The following is a 27,793-nucleotide window of genomic DNA, read 5'->3' as shown; positions in this document are numbered from 1 at the left end:
TCAGTTGCAGCCTTATTTTATACACAGATGCTTCACAGGAGAAGTTGTTGACAAATACATTAATACACATGAAAGTACTCTGCATTATGTACTGCGTATACTACTTATTAATGCTCAGGAGTAGAGTTTCACCCACAGACACTCTTCATGTAGCCTACTTGTGTGGTACTGGTAATAAACAACACAGCGCTGCGTGGTACTTCAGCCGGTTTATTTGTATTTGGTACTTCATGTTGCTCCGTGAGAGGCTGGAACCAGCTACATATAAAACCCTGTGTGCTCTCACAGTGAGTCATGCACAACATCCACTGGAAATAAAGTCAAAGCTCGAGTCCACATACAAAAATAAAGATATTATTTACATCTCCCTCCAAACACACGTCGACTTTAACAGTGAAAAACATCCAGAATGAAACAAAGACCTTTTGCTTGAAACAGTCTGATGAAATGAAACTCTGTGGTCGGGGTCGGGGGAGACGGGGTCGATAAATATCTGTACAGATCCCGCCGACCTCCTCGGATTAACAAGCTCGCCAGTTAACGTCACGCCGTCTCCTGCTGAACCCGACCTCTGAGCAGGAAGAGGCTTTTCTGACTGCTGCCGTCGCGTTAACGCCGGTTTCACACGCAACGCGGTGCGATTTCCTGCCGGGCGACACACGGGACGCGCTGGAGGCAACGTGAAGTGCGCCACCATGTGGAGCATCACAGGCGACGCTCCCTGGTGTGAGCTGAAATCTCAACTTTTTACTTATAATGTTTTGGATTAAAAATCTTCACTCGCGCTTCTCATCTGTTGTGTTAGGACGACTTCATATTTATACAGATGGGACGACAAAATAAGCGAGGAAGATGAACTACCAGGTAAGCTCAGAAAATATGTCTGTTACTCGATTACAGCTGCTATGAAACAAATAGCCCTGATTGATCCAAACTCCATTCAGAAAACAGGCATTTTAAAAGTTGTTAGTTTGTCATGTTGACCAGTCCAGACAAAGCATGACTTCATATTTTTAACAAATCGGCATCATGATGTCGTTAATTCAGCTTCATTTTGATCCGTTTATTGAAACTAAATCACAGCTAAATCATTATTTTGGGTTCACACAGCTGAACTAATGGCTCATTGTGTTTTGTAGCGTTGTCACTCGTCAAACTCACGCAATAAACACGATGGGAATTTATTAATTTATAATTCTTGTTGTGTGTGAAACCGGCATTATAGAGTTTGGTGTGAACCGCAGACATGATGGAGCTGCAGCTGTGTCACTTAGCATCTGACTAGCTTAGCTCTGATTTAGACACCAAACTCTCAGGTTGGTCTGGGAGCTTTAGACGAGTCGGAAGGTGGACCTGGTTTCCTTTGGACCGAGCCAGGCTAGCTGTTTCCCCCTGTTTCCGGTCTTTATGCTAAGCTAAGTTAACCGGCTGCAGCTCACTGTACAGACGTGAAACCAGGTGTGCAGCAGGTTCAGTGACCTCTGGCGGTGCGTTTAAGAACATCCTGTTAGTTCCAGAAAATTTAAAGCTAAGCTAGTGACACAGCGACAGCCCCACACTTCGTTCTGCCTCAACATGTCCTCACAGAGAAATATCTACACCAGCACACAGTCCCGCTCCCTTCAGGGCCGTCCTCAGGTCCAACACGTCAAGATATTGCAGAATACTTCAGTCCTCAGAGTCGTCTCCTGGCCCACATTTGAACAAGTTCCTCAGTAAGTGTTAAAAATTATTCTCCTTTAGAGTCCGTCACCTTTTCAGCAGCTGTTTTTCAGATTTAAAAAGTAGGAGGCAGGAGATTCTGGTGGAGGGTCAGTGAAGGCAGCAGGCCACGCTTGATGCTACGGTGAAGTTTGTGGTCGTCACGCTCCTTAAAAACTGTTCGATGTCTCGTGAGGAGACGTCAGGCGCCAACGTCCTGCAACACAAGAAGGAAACAGCGCATTAAATCTTCAGGACGACCATTTCGACCGCAGACAAGGATTTGGGAGGCAGCAACGACGAGTCTGTAAACACGTAGAGAACTTTTCCATTCAAGGACGCGCTAACATCCAAGTTTTTAAAGCTGCTTGATGCATGTAAATAACTTCCAATACCTAAAACATTAACAGGCTGCAGCTAAGAGAAAACGTTTTAACTGAAACCAGAGTGAGAGAACACGTCACTCTGCTTTTAGCTTCTCTGCACTGGAACTGATTTTAAAGTTCATTTACTTGTTTTTTAAAGCACCTCATGGTTTAACTCCATTTACAAATAAGAGAAGCTGCAGCTATAGATGTTACTACTTTCATGCTTTTGCTTTTAACTGATGAAACACTCTGCTGCCTTTCTCCTGCTTTAATCTGCGTGCTGCTGTTTGTTTTGATGTGTTACTCGTCTGAATGTATGAAAGACTATTATCGTTATTATATTGTGCACAGTCTATTTTGTACATCTGTTTTTATTTTGATCTATTTTATGTAAACTGATTCTGAGTAACAGGAAGCCACAAAGAGGAGGAGGTGGATTTGTTTGGTGCAAAGTTTGGCAGCGACTCTGGAAAAACACGACGTCCTTTAACAAAGTTTTTAAAAACACAAACTAAAAGCCGACACGTTGCTCAGCTGGAGGAAGAACGGCGTGGACTGATCATCAGCTGGCCTCATCCTTTAAACTCAATTTAAAATGATCACTTCTTCGTTCAGACTCTTTAAAGGTCTCCAGACGCCTCCTTGTTTTTGATCTCTTTAATGATCTACTCTCGTGTAATTGTGTTTTTCTTATGTGTTTCTTTTATATTTAAAGTACAGGAGTTTAAGTCAGATGTCAGTTTCTCTTCATCTTGTATATCACGTGTTTGTAGCAGGACAAGAGATAAAGCAGTGAAATAAGAAGAAGTGTGGCTGCAGGTTAGAGTACGTACGTGTGAAGCAGGGATCCGGTCAGCTGCCTTCAGCTGGGGGGGGCGGGGGTGAAGCAGGCTGATGAGGGAGGCGTGGACAGTCACAGGTGGAGGTGCAGGCTCTGGTGGTGCAGCGGCGAGACGAGCCGGCCCTCGGATCACTTGAGACAGGGGCTGAGCGCGGTGGGCGTCGGGGGGTAAACCAGGGCCACGTTGACCCGCTCCGAGCCGTTCTTTGGGCAGATGACCTCGGTCAGACCGTCGGGCCGCGGCTGGCTCAGCAGCTCACCTGCAACACAACGCGGACACGTCAGACATGCCTCCAGGTTCTGGAGCACACTGGACCCAGATCTGTTGTCTAGCTCACTCCCTGAAATGCCTTCATGGTTTTGAATTCTGTGAAGCACCTTGGAACCAGAAATAAAAGTTTACTGGCTCTTTATTTCATCATTTATCAGCTGTGACAGGCCCCAGCAGCAGTGCATTGTGGGAAACAGTCCAGTTCACACTCAGCCTGCTGACTGGAAGGAGAGCACGGGCTCAGACCTGGTTCAGACCTGGTTCAGACCTGGTTCAGACCTGGTTCAGACCTGGTTCAGACCTGGTGAACATGTTGCATAAATCCACCAGATGTCAGCGACTCTCCACTGACCGACTGAGTCCCACCACACAGAGTCCAGCAGGGGGCGCTGAGTCCTGGTATCAAAGCGGATCTGAGGTCAGATCTGTGTGTCCGCGGGGGCCACAGTCTATAGTGGGGACGGGTATTTTGAGTTGTAGCTGGTGGTTAAACAAGTCAAAGAGGAAAGGGTCACCACTTCACCCTGAACTCTGTCTTCCAGGCTGCTAACCAAACACTCAGGTTACAGCTCAGGTTTGATCCTGAACAACTTAGGGAGTTAAAACAGTTTTTGTGTCTCAGTCTGCAGAAACAAAAAACCTGAGTCCTATTTTGTTGAGAAATTACTGTAATACAAGGATTAATTTGGATCTTGCATCTTAAAACTATTAGAATTTCAGAATAAAGAATTTCTAAAACAAACAAACGTTTCTGAGCCTTTAATCTCTCAGTCTGCTTCTGCTGCTCACAGCAAACTTTTGCATCATATTTTTTCAGATGCACATTCTGTGTAGCAAACACACACAATGAGTTTTTGTTTGTTTGTTAAAATAATTTCCTGCTTGAAAATGTAGAAAACTTTTATTGTTCACGTAGTGGGAAAACATTTTATCCTCACCACAAAGACAAAATCACCAAACAACATGATTGAAGAAGCTGAGCTGATAACGCCCCCCTGCCCTCGCTGATATTCTGCCCTGAGAAGGTTTAGGATGAAGCCTGAAGCCTGAATTCAGGGCACAGAGCTGCCGGCAGCTGTCTGATTCCCGTGTGACCTGCCAGCCATTGTTCCTGTCCGTGTCTCTGTGTTCACGACGTCCGAGTTTGTGAGACTGAACACCGAGAGCAAACATCCACTGACTTCCTGAGTGACCCCTCACAGAGTCAGCTGACCCCTCAGAAAAACAAACACATCAGACCTATTTTCTTCATCACTCCCTCCTCATCACATAATGAGGGTTAAAGCCAGCTTAATGCCTCCATCCAGCCTTCTCTCAGTGCCCCCCCACCCTCCCACCCCCCAGTTTAACGAGAAGGCGGCAGAAGCTCGGTCCGCTTGGGAACCGCAGTGTCGCCGGTTCAAGTCCAACACGGACCTCTGCCGAAGGGGCCCCTCAGTGAGGCCCCGGGCGCTGCACAGTGGCTGCACACTGCTCCTCGTTAGGCAACATGTTCACATCCCAACTCGTCACAAATGGGCGCTTGGCGTGGCTTTTTAACGGCGTTTGAAGCCCTGTGAAGTCAGCAAGAATAAAGATTTAATGTCTGGTTGGACTTTCAAAATAAAACTAGCGGTTAACGTCGTGAAACGTCGCAGGTTTAGGAAATGATCGCGGTTGAGGTTAAAATAACTACGTTAGTTACACAGGACTAAAATGACTTACGTCAAGTTCTGCTACTAACGTAAAGTAGGTGATCGGAGGGGGCGGGGCACGACCTAACAGTTTACGTAGCCGCACAGGGTCGAGCGGGTTGTGTTTCAGGTCAGTTTATCAAAGAGAGACTGGACAAGGCACAGCGGGATACATCGAGGTAAAGTAAATCTATTTCCAAACATCCGCCTCTTCATCAGCTCATGATGGATGAGTGGATCTGTCATATATAGATCAGCCATCTCTCAGTTCCTTTTTTGGACCACGCACATTTGTTTCTTCTATATTTAAATTGCAATGCATGTTTTGTTATTGTGCAAATAAACTTTTCTCAGTTAACATTTATTGTTTCTGTTTTTCGTCCCCGGCGTCCCCAGCGTCCCCGGTGTGAATGACACCTGTGCTTCTGAGATGTGATAAAGAACTACATTTCATTTAAAAGGCAGCATCAGGAAATGACACACAGTGAAGTCACAGGTGATCCTTTATGATTCAGAGGCCGGTCTGTCACCACGTGGCAGGAAACACCTGGACAAACACATCCTCTCTGACACTGAAACAGTTTCTAATAAACTGTCCTGGAGGTTTTGGGCGGTGGGATTATCACAGCCAGCAGCCAGCAGCAGGATTTCGTCTCTGCTGACCCACTCAAATAACTGGATCGTGTTTCTCAGCAGCACGGAGACGGTCCTGACCACCGAGAGCTCGGCGTGATTCTGCAGCGCCTGGATTACACTAAATACCTCTTTTTCAGGGCATCAGTCTGATCTGGGATCATCTGCCGCACGCAGACTGACCTGCTTTTACTGTCCAGTATCTCATATCTTCACCTGCTGTGGGAAAATAAAACCATCTGACAGCAGGAAGGTCCAGCTTCTAAAGACAGGGACACAAATCCCACCGAGCTAATGACGAGCGTAGAGTCACATCAGGTGCGTTTACCTTCAGCCTCTGCAGACCTGATGATCAGAGCGGATCAACAAAGAGTCTCCAGAATAATTCTTCAAGGCCAAAGCTAGTGTGATCTCAGATTAACAGGCACATGAGCCACGTTTGTTTTGTTCTGTCAACAACAAAGAGACAACTTAACATAAGCTAGCTAACAAGTTAGCTAAAGTTTTACTTATTTAACATGATTATTAATATTTTATTTATAATTATTTATCATTAAAATTCTCTCTTATACTCTAAAATACTGAACATTTTCCACACTCTTATTTAGATTATTAATAAAAATCTTTCTGTTATCATTTCTATTCTTTTATGCTTTGACACAACTGTGATGCAAGAATTTCCCCTCGGGGATCAATAAAGTGTTTATGATCCCAAACCAACATGTGCAGTTGTTTATTCAAGACCTAAGTGAGCCAGTAGCTGTTTAGCCTCCAGCTGACCCTGTGCTACAAGCTACAGTCTCTAACAGTGAGTGCACCCCTCACATTCCTGTAAATATCTGTAAATATCTTCTCATGTGACGACATTGAAGAAATGACCCTTTGCTCCAGTGTAAAGTAGTGAGTGTGCAGCTTGTATAACAGTGTAAATCTGCTGTCCCCTCAAAATAACACATCACACAGCCATTAATGTCTAAACCGCTGGACGTTTGGCTGGACTTAGGGGTGTCCTCACTTTTGCTGCCAGCGGTTTAGACATTAACGGCTGTGTGACGGGTTATTTTGAACGTCTGTATTGCACATCTTCTTTGTCAGTATTTTTGTGGTTTGAATATGGAGAAACATTATGTGGATCTTATGTGATTATCTACATGTGGAATTTAGGTTTCCATCCACCACGACCTCCTCCCTCTGTGGACTTTGTGTCTCTACAGCGTCACCTGACTTCCTCCTTTTGGGGTTACACCCAAACTTAACGGCTCGTCTCAAAGACCGGAGCTACTGAAGTGTTGACTCACAGTGAGATTCATCGATCTGTTCATGTGAAAGCCTCTTTAACAGGGCGGGACTTAAAAACCTGTCCAGTAAGAAGACAAATACTGAAGTGTGCTGAATGTTCGTCTGTACCTGCGATCCTAAGACATCAGTAAAGCCTCACGATCCTGTCAGTGTGTCGCTCAGTCCAGCAGAGCTGGTTGTTACAGATGAAGCAGGAGAGTCATGGCGTGAGAAACGTCCAACGCTGAATGCTGCCGTGTTTGCTCCCTGCTAAACTAACAAGATAAGAAGCAGCTTTGTTTCTAATGGAATAAACCACAGCAGCATTAGACGCCGCTCACACACCCGGCTTTCTGCTCCAGCAGCACTTAAACCATTAGGAGCATCGATCCGTCTCTGCTGGACTGGAGCCAGATACCCTCAGAGCTACAGACACTGGTTTGGTTTCTAGCTGCATATTTTAACCTAATTTCAAGATACTCGGGTAAAAGAAAATGCAAATTAAATCACATTTGCACCCACTACTGTTGTGTAAATATTAGGAGCTGGTTCCTCAAGATAAACAGCTAGAGGAGAAGATTCTGCAGTGGCTGCTGTTAAACCACCACAGAAGAAGAAGACACGGCGAGGAGAGGTCATTAAAAGACAAAAAACATTTTATCATGTGTCATGTAATGTGGGGAACCGGTCTTGGTCTTGGTTTGGGCGGTAGTGGCAACAACATTACGGCGACATGCACAGTGAAGTGTGGAAGTGTTACTTACACAGCGCAGAATACAACAAATAAATACAATAAAAACAACAAACCTAAAACTGTCAGCAGCATCGTGACTGGTAAGAGCCAATCAGGAAGCCAAACGTGTTCACGTGTCGGCATTTACACGCTGCCTCGGAGTTTAAAACCAAAACGGGCCCAGCGGCGTTTCCAGACTTCAATGTTTTAGGTGTTCAGATTCGCTGCAGATTTAGTCTGTAAGGGAGGGAAAGTTCTAACGTGAAACCTACTCGTGTGGATGGAGCCTCTGCGTGGGCGTCTCCCGCCGTCGCCATCTGGCCAGTGACCCACCTGTCACTCAAAGCAGCCACGTTCTTAATTACACAGAACTTTGAGCCTTAATATAAATGAAACAGCTGAGTTTTATTAAACTTCACCCCGACTCCCTCGTCGGCTTAATTTTTCAGCCGCTTGGTGAAAACGAACTCTTTTCCTGTCGGCAGATGTTCTGCTGCTGGAAATCAGATGTGTTTTTCATCAGTGGAAGCAGCTGACGGCTCAAACCTCCAGCTGTGCGTCCTGAATTAGGTCAAAGCCTGATGGCTCCTCCTCCTCCTGACTGTGACTGAGAGGAGTGTCACAGTAACCTGACATCAAGGAGCAGGAATGTGCCCCCCCCCCTCCTCAAACACCAGCAGCAGGTACGAGCAGAGGAATCATTTACATTCCTGCTCAGCTCGGCTGAACTCCCTCCTCTCCGCCTGACCGCCTCTCACCCACGGCCATAAAAGGGCCGAGCCACTTCTCCGTCTCCAGGAAACTCCCACTGGGATGTTTGGAAAGAATCTGTAGAAGTCTGCTCCATTCACAACCTGTTTCCAAACAGCTCAGACATCCCACCTCACTTCCTGGTCTATTGTGAGGCTCAGATGTGAGCTTCCAGGGTTGTTGGGCACAAGCCAACCAGGCCCGTAGGTTTACACTGCTAACGTCTTATTTAGGCTAAAAAGTGCAGATTATTATACAAAAATTAATCTGCAACTCTTTGCGTAAAAGTTTTGATGCTCCAGCTTTTCAAATGTCTCAAAACAAGACATCTGAAACTAGGGCTGGGTGATATGTCCTAAACTGTTAATCAGTCGATATCGATAAATATCAGGATAAATGTCAAATCATTATTTCTTTCAGGTTTAAAGGCTGATTTTTGAAACCAGACGGTCACTTGTTTAAAAAAAAATAAAATCTGTTTTCAGTCTCTTTTTCCTCAACAAAATAAATATCTTAACGTTTGTGATTTAAAAGAATTAAATCAAACATTTGATATTTTGTTAATAAGGAAAGTTTTGTGATTATGTGTGATTACTGTTTCGCTATTTGAAAGATAAAATAATTGCCGTCATGAACCGGCCTCTGCAGTGTTTTGGTGTCTTAAACAAATTCAAAACCTGGATCGAACTTTACTGTAAAATGTCCCTCTGCAGACGGCCTACATATCCGGGTCGCTACTCTTTGAGAGCCATATTCAAGGATCCTCATCAAACCTGCGTGTTTCTCTTGTTCGTGTTAATCTGGAGTTTAAAACGCCTTTTTTTCTCTGGGGACTTTAAGCACAACAGAGACGGAGATTTTTAACCACTGGGAACAGAAACAATAAAAAGGTCTTCCTCCTCCCTGCGTCACACTTTGTGTTTAAATATTTACAGTCTTCACCCTAAAATAGAAACCTGTCCCTGTAGCGCCGAGCAGAGCAGCGTCAGGCTCTCCGGCTCCTTACTGATGGGGGAGGATCCTGACTCTCCTTTCACTCTGACCTGGGACCTAAATCTGCTCACCCGCTGAGCGAGACGCAAACCGGGTCAGACGGAGGACCGGGTCCAGAACAAAGGATCATATGTGAGCTGAAATCAGCTTATGTCACACTGAGGAGCTTTCAGGGAACAATCAGGTCTAATCCACCTCAGCCGACCCTTCGCGTGACGACTGGCCCACTGAGAGCCCCGCTCCTGTAAACCTGCTGCTCCCATGGTGCACTGGGCCCCAGTCAGTGCACAGAGTCGGAGCTCAAACACAAAAACACCAGACACACATTTACATTTATTCATTTAGCTGATGCTTTTATCCAAAGCGACTTACAATTGCTAGACATGTCAGAGGTAGAGGAGCAACATGTGTCCACCACCCCTTTATGTCCTGGTGGCAGGGATCACTGATGTTCTGCATCTTTGCCTGGACATTAAGCTTGTTAAAACCAGTTGTTGTTGTTAACACCTTGAGGACCATTTCCGAACCTTACAGCGTACCTTTAGGGAACAGAAATGATACCCTTATGTCTCTGTGTGTTTACACGTAAGAAAGATGAAAACCTGCGGACGCACAAGCAATCTAAACATATTTAAATGATTACTGTGTGTAAAAGCTGTCCTGGAACACGTATGGTGCCTTTGGCTGATAAAACTGATGCATATCTTGGTCACCCAACTTGAAACATAACAACACAAGGCGTGCCCGACTAAGATATGTAGCGACACAAGCTAAAGCCTCTGTGATCTGTAGGTCTTTTAGTTTGCAGGATTTAAAGACCTCTCGAGCTCTTCCCTTCCAAGAAAGTATTAGAAACTGGTGGGGAGCTGGTGTTTGGTTTTGTCTCTAGTGTGTATTAACACTCATCCTAGTGCAGAAACAACAAGACGATTAGGTTATCGACAGGCGATTGATTGGTGACTTCTGATACTCTCAAGCATGTAAGTCAAACTTGAGTCTTATCCCAGTTAAGTCCTTTTTAAGTGCCCCCCCTCCGTTGAATCTGTGCCTCCTGTCTCTAAACACACCAGGTCAGCCACGATCCTGGCTGACCTTTCAAACTGAGCCAGAAACCAGAGCTCACCGCCTCCCAGCTGCTCTACAAATAGTCCTCAGCTCAGGTTGCAGGTGTGCGTACGCTGGCGGAGAAACTGGAGCATTTTGGACATTTAACGAGAGTTTCTTTGTGCTGAGCAGCGTGGCAGGCGGCGAGCAGCGTGAACGAGGAGCAGAGGGCACGAGCAGCTGCTGCACGGCAGACAGAGGCCATTAGGATTAACGCTGCAGTGTGTCGAAACAGAGGATCAACCACGTCACACACTCTGAAGTCAGTCAGCAGACTGTTTCATGCTTCTTACATCGAGTCGGCTCGTGCACACGAACCAGCTGAGGAACCTACTGGTGATCAGCTGTGTGTGGCGTCGCTGCTCGGTGACGTGCAGCAGTCTGAACAACTCGTCTGATCTTTCTCTGCGGTCTGTAGAGGACGATGAGTCCAAACACGACTCCACAGCCGCGCTGGTGACCCGCAGAGGCTGCGATCTGCAACACACCACACCAGGGCTGCAAAAAATATGTCGACTAGTCTCTCCAAAGATCAATGCATCGTTTAATGGTGAAAAATGATCCCATCACAATTTCCCAAAGCCCAAGGTGGCTCCTTTAAATGTATCGTTTTGTCACACCAAATATATTTAGTTTACAGTCACAGAAACCACAAATTAGCCCCATCTGGGAAGCTGAACCAAAGAATCTTGGCAGCTAGCGTAGCTTATTAGCTTCCTGTCACCGTCCAGGTTTACTGAAGCTGCTCTGTCTGCTGGTTTATAGTCAGGAGGACATCATGCTACAACAGTTCGCAAGCCTTTTCTCCTCTTCAGTAATTCTTCATTGAATAAAATGATGAAAAATCCTGAAAACAAACTGCTGGTGGGGTATTCAGTTTAGTGAAAAGTTGTGTCACTGCTGCCTGCAGAAACAGTCGGGCTGAAGACAGGGTGTGTGAGATCTGCTGCTAGATAAAACCAGGATTTGTGAAATGGAGCAGAATGAGCCGGCAGGATGAGGCTCTGAGACTCGGCCTTGGTCGGGATAAAACAGTCCCAGATATCGTGACCAGTCTCTTAAAAACACGGCAAATTAAACTAATCCCTTCTGATCAGCAGCTGTGCTGCCAGAGCACGGGATCCTCAGGAATGTGTGGCCTACATCCGCAGCAGAGGAAACTGGACCAAAAATAACTCTGAGAGCAGAGCCCAGAGACTGAGTCCAGGTACCTGTGTGTCTGAGACGGCTCCCGTCGTCTCGCAGGAGTGTTGATTTCTGTTTGAGACAAGAAGCTGGCAGGCAGCAGAGATGAGACCCATTTGTGAAGGATTAAGGTTTGAGCTAGGGGCGCTTCAAGGCCAGAACAAACATCTGTGGGTTGAAATGCTGATGACTGACGGTCGGCTCATCTAAATTCCAAAGACTCTTCAAAGATTCCAAGTGTTTTACAAGGAAGTGCTCTTTAAACCATCCAACTCACTACAGAAGCAAATCATTATGACTCACTACTAAACAATCATAATGTTTTATGATATGTTACAATGATTTAATTACCCCGACAGCAAAGTCTTGACATAAGGAACAGCCAGCAGGTAAGAGCTCTGAAATGTAATCTGAAGCCATGAAAAGCCTTTAAAGGTTATCAATAAAATCTTAAAATCAACCCAAATCAAACAGAAACCCAGGTGAAGGTGTGGAGCTGGGTTCTCTGTTCCTGGTATTTTAACAGCTGTGAGGAAACAAACAAACTTCTGCAGATTTAAAACTTAAAACTGGTCACATTTTGGTGATTGAGGATTTTTCAGATGGTGAAAACAGGACCAGGGAAGAGCTTTGACTTAATACACCTGCATCACCAGGATAAAAACTGACACGACAGAGCAGAAGGGTTACTGGGCTACGCAGGGAGATATATCGGAGTATCATCTGCGTACGATGTACACACATCTCACATTTAGGTGTTCAGCTGCTAATAAGATGCTTCCCCACCTAAACTACAGCACAGTAACGGTGAGCAACACTGAGTGATGATGTTTGTGCATCAGCCACATGTACAGGGGCACGGATCCCTGAGGAGTCAAGTTTTTTTGCAGACAAATCTGTGACTGTTAAGAAGCTTTCTGTCAGATGAACAGTCGTCGACCCCCCTCGCAGTTTCATCTTATCTTAAAATAGAAAACTTTCATTTGCAATACTGTGACAATCCTGAACCCCTCCTCACATCTGGACCTCTGCTGTCGCTTCAAAGCTCCGGGATTCCCCTGAAAACTGCTGCTAATAACCATCCACTGAGTGTGTTTGTGTGAGTCCAGCTGCTAACAGCTGCTGTGTAATGAGATAATCTGCCTGCTGCAGCTGAGCAGGGATCTGCCACACACTAATGCTGCCTGACTTCATTAAATCTAAAAGTTAAGTTAAGAACAGGCTGCATTTGTGTCTACGTGTCGTCCTGACTGTATTTCGACACTCTTCATTGTATGAATCCGGCTTTTCTTTAGTCTCAGTCCTGCTTTCTTTCAGGCAGCTCTTCCAGGAAAACAGCACATAGGGAAATGAAAAACTTTCTATTCTTTATTCTGCGCAACAGGAACAATGGGCGTCCGTCCAGAAGGAGTTTGTTTACTTCCACAGAGGCAGGAAGTGGAACTCTGAGGGTCAAAACGCTGCAGTCTGTGTTCACAGTGGTATTACATAACCCTGATAATGACTGGACTGCACTCATTATAATCATCAGCCTTCTTTGGGGTGATTCACCGGGCTGCAGGCTCAGAGTCTGGTCAGCTAACACGACCAGCAGCGTGTTGATACTGACAGACGATCTGAAGCTTTGCTTCTGCACATCCTCACATTCATGTCGGTTCACGTTGAGGACGCTGGCTGTGTATTGCAGCGACACGTCCGTGACCTTTCAGTCTGAGAAACCAGATCCTCTGAAGAGGAGGAGCAGCTCACGTCCAACAACCTGGAAACACTGGACTTCAACCCACAAGCAAACGTATCAAAGGTTTTCTATTTACAGAAGCTGTGATGCGCCTCCAAAATACACAAAGATCTCTGTGCATGTTTGTATTTAAAGTCATCTTTTAAAAAGTCTAGTGTTTCCCACACATAGACTTTACTAAGGCAGGCCAGCCAGACATATTTAGTGACCCAATACAGCATTCTGCTATCTAATACGTTAAAAGTCGAGGACACGGTGGATATTTTACAAGCACGGACCAGGTAAAGCGACAGTGAACACAACTGTGCAGATGTCACTCGTTTCAAGTTGGTTTTGTTTTGATAGGCTACATCAAAATGATGAAATAAGAAATAAGCCCTCACGGCCGCCGCCCAAGTTGTCTGTCATTCTGTGGGAAACACTGTTCTACATGTGGAGCTGAAAGGGGCCTTTGTGTGGCGCCTTCAGGTACAGGTCTGAGTAACAGTGTCGACAGAGGATGTGTTCAGGCACCTCTGGCAGCACTAAGTCACTGTAGTCATGCAGGCCTGTACAGACAGACGGATGATTACAACAGAAACTATCTTTCCCATCAGAATGACGACTAAACAAACACACCAAACCCTGCACAGGTTTATAATCCTCACTGTGGAAGGTCATCACAGAGACAGTTTTATCTTTCGTCATGACAATCAGTAAACAGTAGAAACTCAGATGACATCACTCTGTGTAGCAGCAAAGGTTGAGCCTCGTCACGTGACGAAACTAACGGCAGCTCTATTCTGAGGAGCTGCAGGGACGATAATAACAGTGTCAGAGCTTCCTGATTTACTGGGCGGTGTGCTGACAAATTGTTGGCTGATTGTGGTGAGCAGAAAGGCCTTCAGCAGCCAAACACCTCGTTGTGGTCTCCCTGCTGCTGCCATGCTGCTATTTAGCTGTCAGGACTCAGAGCTCGGGAAACCGCTTGACTCTGAATGAAAATGCTGTTTTTAAGAAGAAGTATACCTCTGAGGACCCTTCAGGAGCTGCTCCCCAAAACTGATCTCTTTAACATCTGAAGACTTTTCTGCAAAAAAGGGCCGGACGACGCTGATGTAGGGAATTAGTTTTACAGTCAGCTGAACTATTTTCACGAAAGGACCCAACAAAACTAACTTTGCAATCTATACCTGAAGTTGACGGTTCAAGAGTCCAAACTTAATTCCCCACTGAATAAATTGAGACCTGGTTTGAAGTCGACCTTAAAATGTATTTGGCTGCAGGTTTTACTTCCTTTTTCTTTGGCTTGTCGCGGCTCAAAATACGAATCAGGATGTTTCTGAAATGATCCTGTTCATGATGAAGTCATCGCTGATGAAAACGGAGGTTCATGTTTGACTCGCCGCGGCTACAACATCTTGTATTGTAACTGCTGCTCAACACGTAACGTTTGTGTCTCCATCAGCTTCCTCCTCCCTCAAATCAAACCACACAATGGCGTCGTAGCTCTTCAGAACAACACCTGAGTGTTTTCTGATCTTGGTTCGGCTGCTTTGAGTTAAAATGACTCCATGAAACCAACTCTGACTACTGACAGGAAGTGAACAGCAGTCTCTGGTGTTAAAGGTCCCTGCTGTAGGGATTAATGTGAACTTTATGTCATTTAAACTAGGGCTGGGCGATATGGCCAAAAATGTTATTACAATAAAAACATCAATCGATATCGATAATTATCACGATAAATATCAAATCATTATTTCTTTCTAGTTTAAAGGGGGATTTTTGCTGATGCCAAACAGGGGATCACTTCACAAATCTGAAGTAGAACATTCAAAACTATTATGATAAAATCTTTTTCAACAAATATGATTAGTAAATATTTTTTTTAGTCCCTTTTCCTCAACAAAATAAAACAATTAAGTGCCAATTTATTTGTGATTCAAATGAATTAAATCAAACATTTATTGACGATATATTGAACATTATATTTTTATTGAGGGAAATTTTATTGTGATAATTATCATTATTGTTTTATCGCCCAGCCCTAATTCAAAGCCTTGTGGACTTTGTGGGAGCAGATCGTCATTACAGGATGCAGATCTCTTGTCTGACTTTGCCGTGTGTGTTTAATGTCATGGATCTTCCTGCAAACACAAACATCAGAATCACTGTTATGTAAGAAGAAGAAGAATGAATAAAAGCAGCCAGTCGGACACAGACGTCCTCCTCCTCCTCCTCAATGAAATGTCCCGTTTCAACATCAGTAACAGTGTGACTCCGAGCCAGAACCCACAAGACAAGTGTGGAGCTGTCGGTCCTCCTCTGAGCTCAGGTAGAGTCAGCTGATGATGCACCGTCATCACAGACCTGCCCTCTAAAGCCTGCGTACATCCTGAACCTGCCGCCGCAGTCACATGTCTGAGATAATACGGCGGGCTTACCCCGGGGTGATGTAACAGGATTGTCATCCTCTCTACGAGATTACCCACCAACACACCTCGCAGATAAATACGCTAACCAGAAGCTCCAGAGAACAACAGAACACACTGAGAGCTGACTCTGCTGATGTGTTTAAAGACCTCCTCCTTCTGAATGTTCGCGAAATGTGAACGTCTGCTTTCACAGTGAAGGCCCAACACTGTGACACAGGAAGGGATACGTAACAGCAGCAGCTTAGCGTATCTAGTCAGAAAATACTGACTCGTTTCTGTTGCATTAGAAATCGATCAAACAGAGAAAATTCTCGCTTTCTTCCCATACTGAGACTAAAGTTCGGAAAGATGCTGGCTGCAGCCAAAAGGAAATACCAGTGGAGCTCTCCAGCTTTAAAACACTGATTACAGCAACTCCTCTGCCCAAAAAAACATTCTGCTGCTGAATGCTGGGAAACAACGTGTCAGGGAGCGAACGCTTCCTCTTTACACAACCTCTCTCAGCTGTTTGTATGAATATCAAGCGGGACGTGTCTGCTGAACACCCTGCAGTCACTATAACATCTACATCTGCTCATGCTTTTGTGCAAAGTGACGTGTAAATCAGGTAAATCAGCAGGAGACGACAGAGAGAACAACTGTCTCCGGGCTGCAGGTGCTTCATGTAACTGACGTGGTCCACCTCAGCTCAGAAACCTGGATGAGGGAGTCCAGGTCCTGTAGGTGTTAAAGTGAGCGGGAACACAGAGCCAGGGAGAGAGAGAGGCTCCTGGCTGCTGCTGCAGAGCTTTTACTGCGCTGAGGTGACAGATTTAGGGCTTTATAACTAATCAACAAGATCAAACAGCAGATTGTGTGAGCTGAACTGAATTCCTGAGGCAGTCTGTCAGCATCAGGGTTTCTTTTAGAACGCAGAGCAGCGAGACGTGGATCTGACCTCTGAGCAGTTTGTAACAGAGCCGCAGACCGTCAGTTAGTTAACGGGTCCAGTTCTGAAACAGAAGATGCTTTATGCCCGGGGCCCCGTGATTCATCCCCTCAGTATAATATCATGTGTCTCACAGTGAAGTTGAGTTCTGCTCAGCACAGAGCCTGTTTATGATTATTATCATATCAGGTTTTTATCTTCAGGGAGCTCCATGTTGGTCAAAGTGCCAGAGCAATGCTCCATGAGAGGATGTGCCGAGAAGCCTGAGGACGGTTTTATTAACAGATAAAACTCAGCTCAGCTGGATTTCACTCGGAGGATAAACTTTATATTTGTGGACTTTTATTTTTTTCCTCCTTTTGTTTTTCTTTTGGATCATATTCACTTAACGTCTCCCTCCACTCAAACACAAGTTTTCTTTTCCTCCCTGCAGTCTGTTTCCAGTTTCTTTCACCTGCTGAGAAAGAAACTCTGAGCACACCTTAAATCTCACTTCAGCACCTGGATGAACCTGCAGGAAGTTCTGTCTCTGTAGGGATCCATAATGCTGTCAGACACTTACAAAAGATTACACTGCAGCCCTGTTTCACTCAGTCCTGGACCAATTCCAAAAGTGTCGCCCCATTAGTCCCACAGACACCCTACACTAGGTTTGAGGTAGGCCCCAGTTAACCTTTAACAAGCCTGTCGAACAGACAAATATTTTACAAAGTCTTTAAGTACGAAAACATGTCTGTTTATTTAAAGGGTTTCTGTTGTGTCTGATAAGGGCGTGCGTTTCCATTTGTACCAACTACATTAATAAACCACTGGCAGTGAATCACATGTTTCCACCCTGCTGCTGATGATCAGTGAGACCAGCTCCTTCTCTTCATGCTGAACTACACTGTGTTTCCACAGCAGGAACCTGTCAGCCTCACATCAAATGATTTATTATTTCTTTAATGACTTGTGTCGGCTGAAGCTGAGACTCCGGGTCTGATTCTCAGCGACAGAGACTGGACGTGTTCAGACCGGCCTCACGGCGGTTTATGAAAAAGCCTGCAGCTGAAACCACAAGATGAGCGTTCCTGTGGGAGGAGAAAGTCAACAGTGACTGCAACACCTGAGGGACAGGTAAGTCCGCTCCTCTGTTTGTATTCGGTCGGGTTACAGCGAGAGTTAAAATCAGCTCTGCTGCGTTCGACCGCCTCGCTGTTCATCTACTGAGTCTGTAACTCGCTTTAATCCCGACTGATCCTTTAACTGGATCAGGAGGAGCCGGCCGAGCAGCGGGGCGCCGCGCTGAGAGGGGAGATCCAGAGCAAGAGAGTGAAAGTGCTGCAGTGCTGCAGCGTAAACACACATTTATATGTTTACAGTTTGATAATCACATTACAGATTCTCATCTTTCCATCTCATATGATAACCGACTCTCTTCAGGCTTTGGACTGTCGGCACCTCGGACTCTTGCATATTCTACAACACGACGATTAGTGAAGTAATCTGCAGATTTATACTAATATGAATGAAAATAATGTGTAGCTGCAGCATCAACCATGCAGCATCCCTGGATCCGATGCTAATCAATAGTTCAGAGCTGTTTGTCAGCACATGAGCAGCTGCTGCACGCAGAGAGGAGTGGGATGTAATAAAGAATCAGAACCTGAAATGCATCAATGTCTGGAGACCAACCCCCCGACCCCAAACACTGATCCAGTACTGAGTCCGGATCTACGCTGCTGAGGCTGAATGTGGTTTTGTGTTGAAGCTTCCTGTGAAGACATCAGGTCCACAGACAGCTGAGCTTCAGACCAGCGTCGCACTGAGCCCGAGGTTCAGGACGTAAATATCTAAACAGGTAAAAACAGGAAACAGTCACACAGTGAGACTCGCTGCTGCTGCTGCTTTTTCTAACATCTAAAACTTCCACAGAAGACAAGCTGTGTTTAGTCTGTTCGGCTCAGTGGAGCCCAAACTCTGCATCAGCAGCCAAAAATATCATGTCCAAATAAGGCCTGGAGAAACACGCTGCACTCCACCGTGAACCTGAGGGCCGCTCTGAAGGCAACAACACAAAAGGAAATATTATTCTGAAATATTAAAGCTGTGCAGGGTCTGACCTCTGGTAGCCTCGGAGCCACGAGATCACGTGCAGTAACCAGCAGTAATTAGCAAAGACACACAACAACACGGCAACAGGATGGAAGAAGACTGAAACAAGTGAACGTGGATGTAAACAAATTAAAATCTACAAACGTTTAATGAGGAAGAAAAGTCCATTCAACAGGTTTCAGATACAAACTGAGCAACGATCAATATCTTTAAATCAGTGATGAAGGTAATCGACTGCACGGTGTTGTTAACGTCAGCTCTGAAATGATCCCTCACAGCTCGATACTGCTGTTACTGAACAAACCCTGAGAGAAGCAGATCCTCTGTGAACACCTGCTGCATCAGGAAGGAGTTTAAATCACCTGCTAACTCTGAGTAAAGACTGATAAACACCTTCAACTCTAACATCGTATCTGTTTAATCAGATGGTCTTTGTGTGCAGAGTAAATGTCTGCGAGTGTGTTAGTGTTTGCAGAGACGGCTGCAGCTGTTTCACTGGAAATTAACTTTGATTTTGATGCATCTGTTTCTGCAGAAAACAAAGTGAAAGTTCGAGTGTCAGCCAGCAACTCAGGAAAGTTTTCTTCATCCGGAGTCTGACTCAATAAACAGCTTCACCTGATTATTGTTGATGGAACACTTCATCCACCAACGAACACCACCTGCTCCACCTGGATCCACCTTCACCTTAAACTTTCTCTACACTTTGATATGAATTTAAAACTTCAATATTTATGAAACGCATCAGACGACACGCTGAGGATCGTCCTCCTCTGCTGCCTGCAGAGAATATGTGATTAAAAAGATGCCACGCCAGAGAAACTCCAAAGCGTTTCCTGATTTGGTTGGCTGCCCGAGCACAAAGGGCTCTCTGTGAGGAATTTCTTTCTCTTAAACAAACTCTTATCAGGCTGCAGAAAAGAATCGGGCTATAAAATGATTCATTAAACATCTCTGCTGTAATCATACTAAAACTATTTTATCTCATCCAGAGTCAGACGCAGAAACAAGTCAGTATTTCTTTGTCTGCCGCACATTCTTCAGACAAAACATGCAACTGTTGATCATTATAGAGGCTAAATACACAGAGTTATTTGACTTCTTAAACCTAAAATAGCTGCATGCCTTCTGCACATTCTCAGGAGTTGAAACTGACTGAAATAGTGGAATGAGTCTATTTGCAGGTTTTGGTCTCCAGAAAAAATGCCGTGGTCGTGACCTCAGGAGCGGCTACAGTCTGAGCTCTGCTGTGTTATATCATCCGCATCGTGTAATCACATCTGAGTCTGAGGCCTCGGCCAGCCACTAATGATTCAAACCAGCAACAGACGGGAACAAACCCACAGAGAAGGACCCAGACGGGGAGGCGAAAACAAATCAGCAGCAAAATAAAACGAAGCAACAGAAGCTCAGCTGGGAAATCCTCCTCTTCTCCTTCTCTCTGAGAGCAACACGTTCAGACTGATTATAAATGTGAAGCCAGTTAGCTTAGCTTAGCATAAAGACTGGAAACAGGGAGGTTCTGTGCACGACTACTTACTTTGGTTTGTGTGCAGATTAAACAAAGCAGGTGTAAAGTGTTTATCAGGGAGCTTCAGAGCTGCTGCTAGGTGGATTCTGAGCCAAGCTAGCAGTTTCCCCCTGTTTCCAGGCTTGATGCTAAGCTAACCTGACCAGCTGCAGTTTCACATTTAGTGTGGAGACATGAGAGAGGAATCAATCTGACCATCTACATCTCAGCAAGGAGGAGAAGAAGAGGGTTTCACTACACATACTGCTGTTTAAAGCTTCAGGCCCTGCGTCGTAACAGGGTCAAATCTTCTCAGGTTGAAGTCACTTAAAGAACAGAAAGCTGCGGCGAGCACGAGGCCGACCCGCCCGCTAACAGCGATGACATCATCTCACCAGGCAAGGCTCCGGTGCTTCACATCACATTACAGCGTCCGAGACGTACAGTAAAAGCAGGTCAGGTTGCCATGACAACCGCATCAGGAGCTGCAGAGGATTATCTCAGTCTCCCTGGGGGGGTCACGCCTGTACCCCCCCCCCCCTCCCGGACACTGACTGAGCTTCCCGGCAGAAGAACTCATCCTCTGCATCTTTCATGATCAGGGCGTAACTCGGTCAGCGCTGCACAAGATCATTTAATTTAACTGAGTGTCTTTAGATCATGTGACCTATAGATACACCATCCTTTTTAAAAATGACTTTTTTACTAAATACAAACAGCTGTTTGATCGATTAGTTGATAAACAGACAATTAAAAGCAACGATTTTGATAATAATTTAACCTTTGAAATCATTTTCAAGCAAACATTCTTCAAGTACGGCTTCTTAAAAGAGAGGATTTGATGCTTTTCTTTGTCTTACATCTTATAAAAGTAAATATCTGGGTTTGAGAGCAAAATAATAAATATATAGATTCGGCTTTAGAGGTTAGAGAGCCTAAATGTTTCTCCTCAGGCTGTGGGACATTATAACAGACTCCTTTTTCACATTTAATAGACAAAATAACTGGCAGATTAATCGAGAATAATTAGCAGCTGCTTAGCATCTATAGGTCACGTGATGTAAAGAAACAGGCTGATGAAGGACAGAGCGGTGAACAGTCCTGCTGAGGTGAACACACTGATGTGCCGTTTGATGTGAGGAATAAAAGCTCTCTTACCTGGAAAGGCGTGTGGGCTGGACGACCCTCTCTTCAGGCACTTGGAGCAGAGGATATGTACAGAGTAGTGCAGGCCGGGCCACTCCTGCAGCAGCACGTTCAGCTCCTCCACCAGCGGAGTGACCGCCTGCCACGCGGTCCAGATGTTGGGCAGCGAGGCCTGGCTGGCGATGGACAGAGTCTCTGACTGCAGCTTCCCTTTGGAGGGCCGGTGGCTGATCACCACGGGGACTTTACCTCGGTAGGCGAAGATCTGGTGCCTGCCGTCCGACCTCTGCACCACGTGGCTGTTTATCTGCACGCTGAAGCGTGCGAACAGTCCGGGAGGAAACAGGAAAGGGAAGCTGTACTGGATGTGCAGCTGCTCCACAGAGAAGAAGTGACACAGAGGCAGAGAGCCGCCGCCGCCGCCGCCGCCGCCGCCGCCGAGGCCTCCGCCACCACCAGCCGAGGCCTCCGCCCGGGGCTCCTCGCTGCTGACGTAGCTGGGGAACTTGTACCACACTGTGGCCCCGTTCAGAGGCTTGCTGCGGGGTTTGTTGATGCAGTAGCAGACCCCCATCTTCTCCAGGAGCTCCATGATGAGATGCAGGTCCTGCTGGGTCTGGATGAGCGGCCTGAGGAGCAGGCGGATGACGTTGGAGGGCAAAAGGCCGTGTTGGAGGAAGCCCTCCACATGGTGTTGCAGGTGGGTCACCCTGAGGTTCTCTCCCTTCTCGTCCTCTATAACCAGGCTCACCCTCCCCTTGTCCCCCCTCTCCCCCTCAGAGAGCAGTCTGTCCAGCAGTGTGGACTCGTCCCTCTGGAAGAAGACATTGAGAATTGCAATGAATCGTGGAAGATTGTGAAAAACGTACTCCTTCAGGGTGATGCTGTCCTCAAAGTAGAGCAGCTTCCCGCTCTCGTGCAGGTAGGATAAGGCGCTCTGCAGTCGGTCCTCCGTGAGCCCCGCCTGGAGGCCCAGACGGGCCGAGTCCCACCACGAGAGCCACAGGTCTTTGGGCTTAAAGTGCAACTCCTCCAGCATCTGCCAGGACTTTGGCAGCACACGGTGCAGGTTGGGGAAGATGTCCCTGTGGTCGGCGACGGACATGAGCTTCTCCCTCAGCCTCTGGATGTTCCTCTGGGTCTCCGTGCAGCTGACGCTCAGCACAGGAGACAGGATCTGCAGCCGGTGGTTCAGCATGTACTGCAGCTGGGCCTTCCTCCGCCTCAGGTTCCTGTCAGAGACCCCGTAGAAGAGGACGTGAGGGCTGGAGCAGCGGACGCTGTAGCCCTGCTCCAGCGCCTGGTCCACCTGCAGAGCCAGGCTCCTCAGACTCTGGGTGTCCCTCTTCTCCTGCAGGCCGATCTGTCTGTGAATGTCCAGACTCTTCTCCTCCACCTCCACCTCTCCACACAGGTCAGCGTGCGTGCCCACCAAGCACACGACGGCGTGGGGTACTTTGGCACTGAGGAGGTGGAGGAAATACCCGACGTGGGCGTAAAAGTATTTGGGCGAATACGCTTTGAGATTCACAACGAGAATATAGAGAGCACCGGGGGAGAGAAAAAAGGGTTTGATGAGGTCGTAGTTTTGCTTCCCTGACAAATCATACACCAGAAATGTAAGACAGCGATCGGCGTCTGCCACCCAGTTAGTGACTTCGATTCCTTTGTTTCCCTGGATTTCTTTAACGTCCTGCTGCCTGCTCACCACGCTCTGCCTGAGGCGGGTTTTCCCGGCGTTCTTCATCCCCATCAGAACCAGTTTCAGCCGCGGCTTGACGGCGAGCTGCGAGTGTGCGAGCTCCTTCTGATAGGCTGCAATGTAAGGGATGCCCTTCATACACACCTCGTACGGAGGCTGGATGAGAGGGTTATCCTTCACCTTCCAAATGTTCACTTTGGACAGCTTCCCAAAATTATCTGGAAGTATGGCTATTTGGTTACCCTGTAAAACGAGTTCCTCCAGCTGCTGCAGCTCCACGATCGAGTCCGGCAGGTACGTGATGTTGTTGTTGTCCAGCCAAAGGTTGGCCAGCTTCACCAGCTGCCCTATCTCCTCTGGAATATGAATCAGTTTATTCCTGCTCAGGTAAATTTCCTCTAGCCCTGTGATGCTTAAAATAACCTGGGGGAAGTCCTCAAAGTCGTTAGAGGACAGATTGATCATTTTGAGTCTTTGCAGATGACCAAAAGCAGCAGGCAGCCCTGTGAGGTTGTTCCCGTCCAGCATCAGGCTCTCCAGGTTGTGCAGGTGACAGAAGGTGTCGGGTAACGTGGACATGTGGAGACTACTGAGCCAGAGGATTTTGACAGGCTGCAGCTTCATGATGTCTGCTGGTAACGCCTCAAACTTGTTCCCGGAGCAGTCGAGTTCTTCCAGCTCGCTGAGGGCCAGGATCTCAGGAGGGAACTGGTTCAGCTTGTTGTGATCTGCATCCAGAGTCCGCAGCTTGGTGAGGCTGCAGAACGATCTGGGGAAATCGTGCAGCTCGTTGAAGCTGATGTCAAGTTCCTCCAAAAACTGAAGCGCTCCAATCTGAGCCGGCAGATTCTGGATCTTGTTGTGACTGATGCACAGCTTCTTCAGCCCCTTCAGCTGACCCACGCCCTCAGAGAGGCTCCGCAGGCAGTTGTGGCTCATGTCGAGCTCCACCAGCTGCCCCAGCTCAAACACCACCCGGGGAACAGCTGAGAACTTGTTCCTGCGGAGGACAAGGATGCGCAGGTTGTTGAGGGTGGATCCCAGCCCGTCTGGCAGGTCCTGAAGGGAGTTGTTGCCCAGATTGAGCACCTCTATCTCGGCGATATCCTCCGGCAGTATGATCTGGTTGTCTTTGGAGCAGAGGGTGAGCTGGCGCAGGTTGCTCCGCAGCTTCCTGGAGCGCAGGGCGGCATCCCTCCACAACCTGGCCGTTTTCAGATTGTTCTCCTTGTCCTCCATGGCGTTGCAGGACCCCTCCTCCTCCTCCTCCTCCTCCTCCTTGTTTTCATTGAGAGTTTTCATGGGGACTGAGCGGGCAGCATGGTGGCCGGTGTGCCTCAGAAATCAGCGCGCTCCTGAACAACAATCGCTCCGTCGGAGAGGAGGGACCAGGCAGTTTATGTCGGGAAATAATCGAGCTTTCGGACGGCAGCAGCAGCAGGAGGAGCGTCTGTGGCCGCGGAGGCATCCTTTTCTCCTGCGCCACTCAGCACACAATGAGAACAGCCCGCCGCGGATACAGCTCCGGGTTTCATCCCGACTCCGAGGTCCGGTGCCGCGGGTGCGCTCTCTCCCTCACGGGCGTCCTCATCTCCACAACACGCCGTCCTCCGGGTCTCTCTCCCCGGGCGTATCTCTGTGTTTCTGGGGGCTTTCCGAGCCGCTGGGTCTCTTCCTGGGAGCGGGGAGTGGAAGTGAGGCAGCAGAGGCTCACACTGCGTCAGATCTCTGAGCCCTCCTCCTCCCTCTCCCCTCCCTTTCTCCTCCCTCCTGCAGGGTGGAGAGGAGGAGGAGGAGGAGGGAAAGTGAGTGTCCTCATTTGGTTGAAATATCCTCAAATCAGCACCGCAATCCAGGAGTAAATGTAAAAAACACAGTTATGGTTTTAAAAGAAACAGAGTCCCAAATATAATATTAAATAGCCTAAATGGACAAAACTTTACAGGCTAAAAACATCAGATAAATGGCTGGCAGTAATTTTAAAGGTTGTCTTGATGTTATTTACCCGCTGAAGAAGGAAATAGTGAATCTGAAATCGCTGTTGGTGCACAGTCAGCTCATTCTCCTGTTGTTCTGCACACAGGTCGACGTGGATCAGGACTCTGTCTCCATCTACAGGACTGTTTCATGTATGCAGCCCAACATCACAACCCTCTTCACTTTCTTTACATTCAGTCCGTCCTCTGTCCTCAGAGCCTCTAAGAGCGAGCAGAAATGTTAGAAAGATCAGCAGACAGACAGGAGACAGAGAAGACAGGGACATCTGGAGAAACACAAGGACAATGTAGGCAGAAGAACAGGATCCGCTTTGAGCTGAGACACAAATAAAATCATGTCTCCCAGTCAGGTTCAGCCTCCTGTTGAAACTTATTTCTTATAGACAGTTTGTTTCTCTGAAGGAGATGGAGCAGCTGAACACTGGTCTTTGTTCTGTTTATAAAGCTGCATTCTGCCTTTATGTTCTTTTATGCTGCGTCTTGACCAGGTCTCTCTTACAAAAGAGATTTTAATCTCAGTGAGACTCACCTGGTCAAATAAAGGTCAAATAAAATAATCACAGAGGATCACTCTGATCTTCTTGGTAATAATGTGTTCAGCAACATGCAGAATATTAAAACTCTCACAACCTTTTTAAACATAAACGTTTAATAATCTGGTGCAAGAAGTGATTTTCTGTTTTAATGGACTAATGTTTTAGTCCTCAGGTGTCGCAGTTTAATAAGAGCAGGTGTTCAGACAGAGAGGGAGAGATTTTACTGTTTCACGTTAAGAAATATCTTAAACTACATTTTAAATGGAACCTACTGTGAACTTTTCACATGTGAAATGTGTTTAACGCAGTATTCATTCACTGTAACTGAGTACATCTACTCAAGGTACTTGTACTTTACTTATATATCCAAATGATGCTGCTTTAGCCAAGGCAACTTTGATGTACAGCCTTTTTAAAAAAGTGCTCTACATAAAAGATAAAGTAGCCTAACAAGGAAATAAAAACAAGATGTGGATCTAAAGCCTCACACTTGATTTAAAAGAACCGAGCTGCAGGTTTCTGGGAGTTTGTTCGGATACACAGAATAAAAACACCTGAAACAGGATCAACTTACAGGTTTACAGGTGTTTTCAGCTTCGTTGTTGACTAGACCAATCAGACAGAAGCGTGTGTTTATAAGAATAATAAAGTAGATTACCCCACGATAAAACCACCTGGTTCCTCACGACGATAACGTTTGTGTTTACAAAGCTTTACCTTGTGTGCACAAAATAAATGCTTTAAGTACATTTTGCTCACATGTTGACTGCAGGACTTTTCCCTGTAACAGAGTATTTGTACACTGGTGTCGTTAGTTTTCACCTCTCAGAAACAACCTTCTGTAGATCAGGACGTTAGAGACACAGAGCTGTGTGTGTCAGTTTGTTCATTTCACTTTCTAAACATGAAAATCAGTTTAACTGTCTTGTTATTTCCTTCTGCCTGAGTGTAAAGCGCTCCCTGCTGGCCTCTCTTAAGGAATCTTGTTCCATGAGTGAGTCTGTTTCACCTGCAGGACAAACACAAACAGAGCCGGCTGAAGGACGGTCCAGATCCAGGTTATCATGTGAGACGTGCAGGTTAAATATACACAGCTGCTGACGTGACACACAGCCAGTGGATAATAAGAGCACAGCCCCGTCCTGTTGGAAGAGATCAACGGCTCGCAGCTCGCAGGACATGAACCTTCTTCCTTTGTGCGATCGTGATGCCTCATGAAAACTAACAGCTTTGGTCATTTTTATTACTCAGCTGAGATTTCTGTATTTTTAGTTTCCTCAGAACTCATCGATTCAAAGTGGGCGGGATTCCCATGCTTCTGTGCACCAATCAGGATTAAGACGTAGTGATGACAGCAGTTCATCACTCCCATCTGATGAATCCTGTTTAAACTCACATCAAAGCTGCACGTGGAAGAATATTGAAAGTTAAACTATCTGAAAAGCGAGGTGTTTGGAGAGATAATCCACACCACACACGGTTTTATTTTTTTTACAAACACAAACACACTTTTACTCTTTTATTTACTTTATTTTTAATATACATATATATATTTATTATTATTTTATTTTTTAACACACACAAACACACTTTTATTCTTTTATTTACTTTATTTTTAATATACATATATATATATTTATTATTATTTTATTTTTTAACACACACACACACACACTTTTACTCTTTTATTTACTTTATTTTTAATATACATATATATTTATTATTATTTTATTTTTTAATACACAAACACACTTTTACTCTTTTATTTACTTTATTTTTAATATACATATATATATATTTATTATTATTTTATTTTTTAACACACACACACACACTTTTACTCTTTTATTTACTTTATTTTTAATATACATATATATTTATTATTATTTTATTTTTTAATACACAAACACACTTTTACTCTTTTATTTACTTTATTTTTAATATACATATATATATATTTATTATTATTTTATTTTTTAACACACACAAACACACTTTTACTCTTTTATTTACAATATACATATATACATATATTTATTATTATATTATTTAACACACACAAACACACTTTTACTCTTTTATTTACTTTATTTTTAATATACATATATATATTTATTATTATTTTATTTTTTAACACACACAAACACACTTTTACTCTTTTATTTACTTGTTGAATGAACTGTATGAACTGAATTGTT

At 45.6% G+C, this 27,793-nt stretch overlaps 1 protein-coding gene across 1 annotated transcript; it reads right to left on the bottom strand.

The window, feature by feature from the left end:
* mfhas1 (multifunctional ROCO family signaling regulator 1) lies at positions 1 to 24,809 on the bottom strand. Its single transcript, XM_046043320.1, has 3 exons — positions 21,373 to 24,809; positions 2,903 to 3,170; positions 1 to 1,918 (listed from the first exon to the last, which is right to left on the bottom strand). Exons 1-2 carry the CDS (start codon positions 24,362 to 24,364, stop codon positions 3,040 to 3,042), a joined length of 3,123 nt encoding a protein of 1,040 aa, XP_045899276.1. The 5' UTR covers positions 24,365 to 24,809; the 3' UTR covers positions 1 to 1,918; positions 2,903 to 3,039.
* Between the last annotated feature and the right edge of the window lie 2,984 nt (positions 24,810 to 27,793).

This window comes from Micropterus dolomieu, unplaced genomic scaffold, assembly GCF_021292245.1.
Source record: "Micropterus dolomieu isolate WLL.071019.BEF.003 ecotype Adirondacks unplaced genomic scaffold, ASM2129224v1 scaffold_200, whole genome shotgun sequence".
In the NCBI taxonomy this organism is placed as follows: domain Eukaryota; kingdom Metazoa; phylum Chordata; class Actinopteri; order Centrarchiformes; family Centrarchidae; genus Micropterus; species Micropterus dolomieu.
The sequence above is the reverse complement of the archived record's forward strand: the minus strand, read 5'-3'. Positions and strand labels throughout refer to the sequence as shown.